This window comes from Poeciliopsis prolifica, unplaced genomic scaffold, assembly GCF_027474105.1.
Source record: "Poeciliopsis prolifica strain line A6 unplaced genomic scaffold, Auburn_PproV2 SCAFFOLD041, whole genome shotgun sequence".
NCBI classification, from domain to species: domain Eukaryota; kingdom Metazoa; phylum Chordata; class Actinopteri; order Cyprinodontiformes; family Poeciliidae; genus Poeciliopsis; species Poeciliopsis prolifica.
The window spans coordinates 944,684-955,000 of NW_026562416.1; the positions used below are offsets into that span (position 1 = coordinate 944,684).

The 10,317-nt window shown below is 49.2% G+C and overlaps 2 protein-coding genes across 2 annotated transcripts in view; one reads left to right on the forward strand and one right to left on the reverse strand.

Annotated features, from left to right (window-relative positions):
- Positions 1-7,928, forward strand: part of LOC129375726 (prolyl endopeptidase-like) — a 35,861-nt gene extending 27,933 nt beyond the window's left edge. The window contains exons 8-15 of the mRNA XM_055054969.1: positions 2,927-3,118; positions 3,499-3,696; positions 3,762-3,865; positions 4,738-4,874; positions 5,032-5,126; positions 5,197-5,328; positions 5,554-5,710; positions 7,356-7,928. Coding sequence (XP_054910944.1) covers positions 2,927-3,118; positions 3,499-3,696; positions 3,762-3,865; positions 4,738-4,874; positions 5,032-5,126; positions 5,197-5,328; positions 5,554-5,710; positions 7,356-7,650 — 1,310 coding nt within the window. The 3' untranslated portion in view covers positions 7,651-7,928. The remainder of the gene's footprint in view (positions 1-2,926; positions 3,119-3,498; positions 3,697-3,761; positions 3,866-4,737; positions 4,875-5,031; positions 5,127-5,196; positions 5,329-5,553; positions 5,711-7,355) is intronic.
- A 2,329-nt stretch (positions 7,929-10,257) lies between these two features.
- The window catches only part of LOC129375717 (ephrin type-A receptor 7), a 68,218-nt gene continuing 68,158 nt past the window's right edge, over positions 10,258-10,317 (reverse strand). Inside the window, exon 18 of the mRNA XM_055054950.1 lies at positions 10,258-10,317. This exon is cut by the window's right edge and continues 1,773 nt beyond it. The gene's annotated coding sequence lies outside the window, so the exon portion shown is untranslated.

Genomic DNA, 10,317 nt, shown 5'->3' on the forward strand with positions numbered 1-10,317 from the left:
TGAGTGAGTGAGTGAGTGAGTGAGTGTGAGTGAGTGAGTGAGTGAGTGAGTGAGTGAGTGAGTGAGTGAGTGAGTGAGTGAGTGAGTGAGTGAGTGAGTGAGTGAGTGAGTGAGTGAGTGAGTGAGTGAGTGAGTGAGTGAGTGAGTGAGTGAGTGAGTGAGTGAGTGAGTGAGTGAGTGAGTGAGTGAGTGAGTGAGTGAGTGAGTGAGTGAGTGTGAGTGAGTGAGTGAGTGAGTGAGTGAGTGAGTGAGTGAGTGAGTGAGTGAGTGAGTGAGTGAGTGAGTGAGTGAGTGAGTGAGTGAGTGAGTGAGTGAGTGAGTGAGTGAGTGAGTGAGTGAGTGAGTGAGTGAGTGAGTGAGTGAGTGAGTGAGTGAGTGAGTGAGTGAGTGAGTGAGTGAGTGAGTGAGTGAGTGAGTGAGTGAGTGAGTGAGTGAGTGAGTGAGTGAGTGAGTGAGTGAGTGAGTGAGTGAGTGAGTGAGTGAGTGAGTGAGTGAGTGAGTGAGTGAGTGAGTGAGTGAGTGAGTGAGTGAGTGAGTGAGTGAGTGAGAGTGAGTGAGTGAGTGATGAGTGAGTGAGTGAGTGAGTGAGTGAGTGAGTGAGTGAGTGAGTGAGTGAGTGAGTGAGTGATGAGTGAGTGAGTGAGTGAGTGAGTGAGTGTGAGTGAGTGAGTGAGTGAGTGAGTGAGTGAGTGAGTGAGTGAGTGAGTGAGTGAGTGAGTGAGTGATGAGTGAGTGAGTGAGTGAGTGAGTGAGTGAGTGAGTGAGTGAGTGAGTGAGTGATGAGTGAGTGAGTGAGTGAGTGAGTGAGTGAGTGAGTGAGTGAGTGAGTGAGTGAGTGAGTGAGTGAGTGAGTGAGTGAGTGAGTGAGTGAGTGAGTGAGTGAGTGAGTGAGTGAGTGAGTGAGTGAGTGAGTGAGTGAGTGAGTGAGTGAGTGAGTGAGTGAGTGAGTGAGTGAGTGAGTGAGTGAGTGAGTGAGTGAGTGAGTGAGTGAGTGAGTGAGTGAGTGAGTGAGTGAGTGAGTGAGTGAGTGAGTGAGTGAGTGAGTGAGTGAGTGAGTGAGTGAGTGAGTGAGTGAGTGAGTGAGTGAGTGAGTGAGTGAGTGAGTGAGTGAGTGAGTGAGTGAGTGAGTGAGTGAGTGAGTGAGTGAGTGAGTGAGTGAGTGAGTGAGTGAGTGAGTGAGTGAGTGAGTGAGTGAGTGAGTGAGTGAGTGAGTGAGTGAGTGAGTGAGTGAGTGAGAGTGAGTGAGTGAGTGAGTGAGTGAGTGAGTGAGTGAGTGAGTGATGAGTGAGTGAGTGAGTGAGTGAGTGAGTGAGTGAGTGAGTGAGTGAGTGAGTGAGTGAGTGAGTGAGTGAGTGAGTGAGTGAGTGAGTGAGTGAGTGAGTGAGTGAGTGAGTGAGTGAGTGAGTGAGTGAGTGAGTGAGTGAGTGAGTGAGTGAGTGAGTGAGTGAGTGAGTGAGTGAGTGAGTGAGTGAGTGAGTGAGTGAGTGAGTGAGTGAGTGAGTGAGTGAGTGAGTGAGTGAGTGAGTGAGTGGTGAGGAGTGAGTGAGTGAGTGAGTGAGTGAGTGAGTGAGTGAGTGAGTGAGTGAGTGAGTGAGTGAGTGAGTGAGTGAGTGAGTGAGTGAGTGAGTGAGTGAGTGAGTGAGTGAGTGAGTGAGTGAGTGAGTGAGTGAGTGAGTGAGTGAGTGAGTGAGTGAGTGAGTGAGTGAGTGTGTGAGTGAGTGAGTGAGTGAGTGAGTGAGTGAGTGAGTGAGTGAGTGAGTGAGTGAGTGAGTGAGTGAGTGAGTGAGTGAGTGAGTGAGTGAGTGAGTGAGTGAGTGAGTGAGTGAGTGAGTGAGTGAGTGAGTGAGTGAGTGAGTGAGAGTGAGTGAGTGAGTGAGTGAGTGAGTGAGTGAGGGAGTGAGTGAGTGAGTGAGTGAGTGAGTGAGTGAGTGAGTGAGTGAGTGAGAGTGAGTGAGTGAGTGAGTGAGTGAGTGAGTGAGTGAGTGAGTGAGTGAGTGAGTGAGTGAGTGAGTGAGTCAATCTGCTGTGTCGTTTCTGCAGGTGTTTTTTCACACGAAGGTAAAAATCCTCCCTTGTTTTTCCTCCGGAGTGTTTCCACAGAAATCCGGAACCGGACCGGTTCTGTTGCATTCTGCAGCCACGACTCTGAGGTGGAACTTTGCTCCCGGCGGCTTTAACTCATCCCAGTTTTTCCATTCTGAATAAACATGTTTCCTGGTTTCTGAAGCAGAATTTCCATTGCGGCGGAACGATTCATCACGATTAATTGATTATTGGAATAATTAATGCGTAGTTAACTGGAACATACCAACTGTTTGCTGGAAGAACAAGAATCAGAGCAGCAATGAAGCAAAACTGTATAAAAATATAAAGATTGAAGATTAAAACTTTGGACTTTTAGCAGAAAAGCCTGAACTTTTCGCAGGTTGAAGGATTTTTACCTGCAGATTGATAAACTAAAGAAACTTTTAGACATCTAATGTTGCTGTTCTTATTTTACAAAGAAACATAATTATTTATTTATTTGAATCTTTTAACATTTTTCTAATCTTGTATAAAACAGTAGTAAAATGAAAAATCTGTGGAATGTGGCCATTTATTTATCCTATAATCAGAACAATTGATTAATGGTTAAAATAACCGATTCTTAACATATTGATGAAAACATGCATTAATCCTGATAAACATATTTCTGGTGATATTCAGCAGCAGCTGCTTCACTGGCTGCAGCAGGTTCCACTGGGTTCTGCAGAGGTTCTGTTGGTTCTGTTGGGTTCTCTGTGTCTGCATGCAGCTGATGAAACTCCAGTTCTGGTTTCCTCACAGCTTCCTTGGGCCTGCGGACGTCGTTGGGTTGTGGGAAGAGTCTGCGCCTGTGTCGACACTTCCTGCTGTGTCTGGTTGTGAAAGTGTTCTGGTTCTGCAGGTCTGCTGCCGTGGGTCCGGCTGGTGGACGACTTCGAGGCGCAGTACTCCTATGTGACCAACGAGGGCAGCGTGTTCACGTTCCGCTCCAACCTGGACGCGCCGCGCTACCGTCTCATCAACATCGACATCCAGAACCCGGACCGGCAGAACTGGACCACGCTGATCCCGCAGCACGACAAGGACGTCCTGGGTGAGCAGCCACTGGCCCGGTCCGGTCCGGTTCGGTTCGGCCCGGTCCCGCCCTGCGGCTGGTTCTGGTGCTGGGAATGAAGGGAAAAGTCCGCCAGCATCAGAGATACGCAGAGCTCCCGTCCTCAGAACCGCAGGTCGGAGCGTTGCGACAGCTTTTCTGTGAATTCCTGGCCGGCGTTTCGATGGCGGTCCGACCACAGAGACAGGAAGTGGTGGCCGGCGGCCGCGCCTCCGTCAGAGGGAACTCTGCGGAAAAGTGAAACCGGTCTCAGACGACAGCGGCTGAGTCACGGGAATCACTCCTGGATCAGATCAAATTTTAGTTTCTTCCCCTGCGTGGTCGACCTGTGAATCTGACCTCTGCCCTCTGGCCTGCAGGCTTCGTCTCCTGTGTGAACCAGCGCCACCTGCTGGTGAACTACGTCCACGACGTGAAGGACGTGCTGCAGCTGTTCGAGCTGAGCAGCGGCCGCCTGCTGCGGCAGCTGCCGCTGGACGTGGGAACCGTGGCCGGGGTCAGCTGCAAGAAGAAACACTCCGAGTTCTTCTACAAGTTCACCTCCTTCACCACGCCGGGTAACCCACCGCTGACCTCTGACCCCTTACCCCCTGCCTCCATCTTACCCTCCGCTCTCCATCAGGGATCATCTACCACTGGGACCTGAGCCGGCCCGACCCTGAGCCCCGGGTCTTCAGGGAGGTTGAGGTCAAAGGCATCAACCAGGAGGACTTCCTGACCAGCCAGGTGAGCTCCGCCCCCTTCTGGACACCTGGACCCGTCCGAAGGTTGGGTCAGAACCGGGACAGAAACACGTTTTGTTGGTTCAATGTTTCCACCAATCCCGTTCATGGCTCACAGTGATGTCAGGGCGGCCATCTTGTTTTTACAGCTTCTGTTTATTTAAATTTGAATTCAATTTAAGAATAAAGTCAAAATAATACGAAGACAAAGCCTGAAAGACCCAAAACGTTTTATTTCAGTTTTAGAAAAGAAATCAATATTTTAAAATTAAATCAGAAATCACAAAGAAAAATGAGATTTCATTGTTAAGCCTGAGGTTCTGCTGCTGGTTCTGGTTCTGTTGGGTCTCACAAACCCAGCAGGAGGTCCGATCTGAACCCTGGGTTCTACCTGGTTCTGCTGGCTGTGGATCAGCTGGCTGATCAGAACAGATCCAGAAGATTCTGGGTCCAAACAGAACCAGGCCGATATGTGAGGAAACATCTCCACCTGCTGGTGGAAAGCAGCAACTGCAGCCGAGCAGAACTGGACCAGAACCAGCAGAACCGGACCAGAACCAGCAGAACTGGACCAGAACCAGCAGAACCGGACCAGAACCAGCGTGTTGCTTAGAAATTTTGGAAAGTTCTGGTAGAAAATGGACTGGATTCAGTGAAGCCGGTCCATCCTGAATGTTCTGGATGGTTCACTCCGTTTATGTGGTTCTGACGGGTCGACACTGAGCCCAGGCGACTCATATCTCTAGAACCTGAAATTCTCCCCAGGTTCTGATGGATTCTGGACCTCACGGATCGGAGGTTCTGGTCGGTTCTGACCCTTCAGTCTAATATAACCCACCAGAACCGGGTCGGTTCCGACCCGTGTGTCTCTCCCAGGTTTTCTACCCCAGTAAGGACGGAACCAGCGTTCCCATGTTCCTGGTCCACGCCCGGAACCTGAAGCGGGACGGAACCAACCCGGTCTTTCTGTACGGCTACGGCGGCTTCGAGAACTCCGTCCAACCGCACTACAAGTGAGCGACATCAGCCGGTTCCGAACGGGTTCTGGACCAGAACCGGGCCGGTTTGTGTTCCGACCCGGTTTTGGTCAGTGGCCGGTCCGGTCCGGATGTTTCTTTCTCAGTGATTTGAACGTGTCGGGTCTCAGTTGTGGTTCTGGTTCTGACCCAGTGTGGCCTACCTGCTGTTCGTGAAACACCTGGGCGGAGTTCTGGCCGTGGCCAACATCCGGGGCGGCGGAGAGTATGGCCTCACCTGGCACAAAGGTACCGCCGGCTCTGGCTCCAGACCCGGTTCTGGTTCCGCTTCTGTTCTAAAGACGTTCTCCGTCTGCAGCCGGAACCTTGGACCGGAAGCAGAACTGCTTCGATGACTTCCAGAGCGCGGCGGAGTTCCTGATCCGGGAGCGCTTCACCTCGGCCAGCCAGATCGCCATCAACGGAGCATCCAACGGCGGCCTGCTGGTCGGTGAGTCCGGGTCGGGACCGGGTTCTGCAGAACCTTCAGCCGGGTGTTTTAGGACCAGTGATGAATCAGTGTTAGCAACTCATTTTCGTTTTTGCCGCCAAGTTCTGAGGCCCAGCTGGCGGCCATCTTGTTTCTGGTTGGTGAAACGTTTATGGTCAAATTATTTCTGCTGCTGTTTTCCTGCTGCGGGTCGGACTCGGTGAAGTTCTGCCGGTTCTGTTGCAGCCGCCTGCATGATCCAGCGGCCGGAGCTGTTCGGATGCGTCGTCGCCGAGGTCGGAGTTCTGGACATGTTGAAGTTCCATAAGTTCACCATCGGACACGCCTGGACCACCGACTACGGCTGCGCCGACGACCCGGTCCAGTTCCAGTGGCTCATCAAGTAAGAACCAGAACCAGAGTAGAACAGAACCAGGACCAGAACAGAACCAGGACCAGGGTAGAACCAGAGCAGAACCAGAACCAGAGCAGAACAGAACCAGAGCAGAACCAGAACCAGAGCAGAACCAGGACCAGGACCAGAACCAGAACCAGAACAGAACAGAACCAGGACCAGGGCAGAACCAGAGCAGAACCAGAACCAGAGCAGAACCAGGACCAGAGCAGAACCAGGACCAGGACCAGAACCAGAACCAGAACCAGAACAGAACAGAACCAGGACCAGGGCAGAACCAGGACCAGGGCAGAACCAGAGCAGAACCAGAACCAGAGCAGAACAGAACCAGAGCAGAACCAGAACCAGAGCAGAACCAGGACCAGAGCAGAACCAGGACCAGGACCAGAACCAGAACCAGAGTAGAACAGAACCAGGACCAGGGCAGAACCAGGACCAGGGCAGAACCAGAGCAGAACCAGAACCAGAGCAGAACAGAACCAGAGCAGAACCAGAACCAGAGCAGAACAGAACCAGAGCAGAACCAGGACCAGAGCAGAACCAGGACCAGAGCAGAACCAGAACAGAACCAGAGCAGAACCAGAACCAGACCAGAACAGAACCAGAGCAGAACCAGAACCAGACCAGAGCAGAACCAGAACAGAACCAGAGCAGAACCAGAGCAGAACCAGGACCAGAATAGAACAGAACCAGAGCAGAACCAGAACCAGAACAGAACCAAGACCAGAGCAGAACCAGGACCAGAGCAGAACCAGAGCAGAAGTAGAACAGAACCAGAACAGAACCAGAGCAGAACCAGGACCAAGACCAGAACAAGGACCAGAGCAGAACCAGAACAGAACCAGAACAGAACCAGAACCAGGACCAGAGCAGAACCAGAGCAGAACCAAAACAGAACCAGAGCAGTGAGGTTCCAACTAACCAGCTCAGAATTTAGTTTGAAAACTAAATATTTTATTTAGTTTGAACTAATTAAAATTTAGGTGAAAAAACAATTTTATTTTGCTCACTAAATGTTTAATTTCAAACTAAATATTTAGTTTGTGAGTGAAACGATGGATTATGGAGTTCAGGTGAGAAACGCTGCCATCTGCAGGCCGGGCTCAGCTTTGCAGTTACATAAAACATTTTATAGAAATTAAAAACCAAGATGGCCGAATGTATGAATTTTAGGTTAAATTCATAATTACTGTAAAATGTTCACTAATTATATTGTTTGCAGTTTACTAAAATATTTTGACCTATAGGTCAAAGGTCATAGGGCTTCGCCGCTCTTGGTATTGATGATACATTTTTAGACAAATTCCAGACTTTCTGTAAATTAGTTGTAACTTTTATTAAAATGCATCATTTGTCCAGCGAGTCTGCAGAGAAATAAAAACGTGTATTTTGGCTGAACTGCAGAAATAATCGTTTTAGTTTCTCAAACCGCGAGAAGCAAAAAGTTCAGCATGAAAAATGTGGAAATCTTGATTTATTTTTTGTGAATTTTGGTGGAAATCTGGAGAGACAGGAAGTTACGGTGGGCCGTATTTGGCCCTCTGACCTTCAGTTTAGAACCTCCCAGCTGGTCTGAGCAGCCCAGTCTGCATCAGAACCAGCAGAACGGGTCTGGACCCTGTCCTGTCTGCAGGTACTCTCCCCTCCACAACCTGCCGGAGGCGCCGTACTCCGGCCCGCCGTACCCAGCCGTCCTGCTGCTGACGGCGGACCACGACGACCGCGTGGTTCCGCTGCACACGCTGAAGTTCTGCGCGGCGCTGCAGCGTGGCGTGGGCCGCAGCCCGCAGCAGCGCCAGCCGCTCCTGCTGCGCGTCGACACCCGCAGCGGACACGGCGCCGGGAAGCCCACCGCCAAGGCCATCCTGGAGGAAACGCACGTCTTCGCCTTCGTCGCCGAGACGCTGCAGCTCGACTGGAAGGATTGAAGCTCAGAGACCCGACCGGGTTCTGAACCGAACCTGTCGATTCTTCACTAGAACGGATCCACTGAAGGATCTACACTGAAAACAGAAAAACATGAACCAACTCTATTTACTTGATGTTCCTTTGTTTTGCGCGACGCCTCAATATTTTTGGATAATCTGACAAATTAAATGAAGTTGTTTCAGCTGTTTGATTTTTCATGTAGAGTTCAGGACGGGATCAGCTCCAACCTGAAAAACACTGTAAAACTTTCACGTAATAAACAACAGTTTTAATAACATGACTTTTTAAGCAATTTTCTGGAAGCAAATTGATTTTCTAGGACAGAATTACAGGAAAAAAACTTGATATTTAGATCCATTCTTCGTCCCACAGAAGGAAACATCCATATTCACTTTAAAACTTGAAAACAAAAATAAAACATGGCTCTATAAATATGAGAAATATTCACTTGCAGATTATTTCACATCAGAATTGGAAAGATCTTGAAATGAGTCATTCTCTTCAGTTTTGAGGAATTATTGCCTGGAGCTCCAACATCCCACTGAAACGCTGCAGTTTCTCTGCTCTTACTCGCTGCGACGTGTTTTTACAGTGCAGCTGATCTTGATAATCCAGGAAACTTTTCCTTTAGTTCTGCTCAGATGAATGGTTGCAGGAAGGATTTCAGTCACCACGGCAACGAGCTGGAGCGGATTATAAACTGAAATCAATCTGAACGGCTGCAGTGCCTCCAGCAGCCACTGGATGGCAGCGTGTCTCTGCGAAAGCAGCTCCAGCAGCAGCGGCGCTCAGGGGTCAGAGGTGAAGCGGGTAGCAGGGTCTCTGCGGTGCTGGCTGGTTCTGGAGGTTCTGCCGGGTCGCTCAGTTTAATCTGAAGTCATCCTGAAGCGTCTGGTGGAGGATTAGCAGGCAGAGGTTCTGAATCCGGTTCTGAATGAGGTTCTGAAGACAAAGGCGAGAATAATGAGGGGAACGGACCGGGCCGCAGCAGGATCCCTGAGGAACTCCGAGCCTTCATCTCCTTCATTCCGTTTCTCCTCCATGAAGCTCAGATTAGCTCCTAAAGCCGCTTTGGGCCGCCGAGCGGACCGGACCGGATCAGAACTTTAGAAGTTTCTCCTTCACAGCAGCTTAGTGATGGACCTGAGCTCCGTTAATCTGCTCTCCCTGGAGCCCGGCGGCTCCTCACCGACCCAAACAGAACCAGAACCGTGTTCTTCTTGGGCTGTGGGTCCAAAGACAAGTAATTAGTGTCTCTGAAACGATTAATTGTGATTAATCAATTATTGAAATATTGCTAACTAATCAATTATTCATTAAACTCAAAATGATTGCCAGACAATCGATCTATAAACGAGTTGATATTGGTCCAATAATCAATTCATCGTGTCAGACCCAGCTTAGTGGTTCTGTCAGCTGCTCTGATGCTAACAGACTGAACAGGTTGCCGGTTTGAAACCCGCAGTCTCATTTTCAGGGAAAACCTGGAAAGATGGCGGCAGCTTCTCCTCCTCAGCTTCCTGAGCAGCAGCAGAAAGAGACTTGCTGCCTGAGTTTCAGTGGGTTCAGTGGGAGAGACGATCCACGGTGATGAGTTAAAGCGGCAGCGTGGGCGGCTCCACAGATGAAACTCATTAAGTCTCAAACTCCAATAAGACCGTAATAAACAGGATGGATCCCTGCTGCACCTTTATGAGATGAAGAAGATGATGTCACTGTGACCTCAGCAGCTGCTGCTTCCCACGCAAACACCTGCACTTCAGTCACTTCCTGCGGTCACGTGACCCGGTGACCTGCAGGGAGGCTCACTACAGGTGTGGTGACCTGAGGCAACGTGACGTCATACTGGGCTCCAGTTAGCATTCAGTTCTTCCTCCGGCTTCACGTCACAACAAACTCCAAGGAAATAAAATCACATTTATCAGAGGGAAAGTGGGGCAAATTATCTTTGGACTTTCCAAAATACTAGGAGAACAAATCTGAACAATTTTGGTCTGAAATAAAGTTCTCAATATTTATCTAGCAGCTAGCTCAACGTTTATCTAGCAGCTAGCTCAACGTTTATCTAGCAGCTAGCTCAACGTTTATCTAGCAGCTAGCTCAACGTTTATCTAGCAGCTAGCTCAACGTTTATCTAGCAGCTAGCTCAACGTTTATCTAGCAGCTAGCTCAACGTTTATGTAGCAGCTAGCTCAACGTTTAGCTAGCAGCTAGCTCAACGTTTATCAAGCAGCTAGCTCAACGTTTATCTAGCAGCTAGCTCAATGTTTATGTAGCAGCTAGCTCAACGTTTATCTAGCAGCTAGCTCAATGTTTATGTAGCAGCTAGCTCAACATTTATCTAGCAGCTAGCTCAATGTTTATGTAGCAGCTAGCTCAACGTTTATCTAGCAGCTAGCTCAACGTTTATCTAGCAGCATAATTATTTTGTTGGCTAGTTGAATATATAAGGCTGAAAATGTTTAGTTTGGAAAATAAATGTTAAGGCTATCCATTTCATTTTGACATTTCTCAACAGATGAGTTTTTCTGTCTGACAGAATAAATTATTTCTTTTCTCTGAGCTGATTCAGCATCTGAAGAGGCAGAACCAGCTGCTGGTGTTGGACTTTTTTAATAACACGTTTAAATATTGCAACAGCCATGAGATTTCCTTCAGTCAGGTAA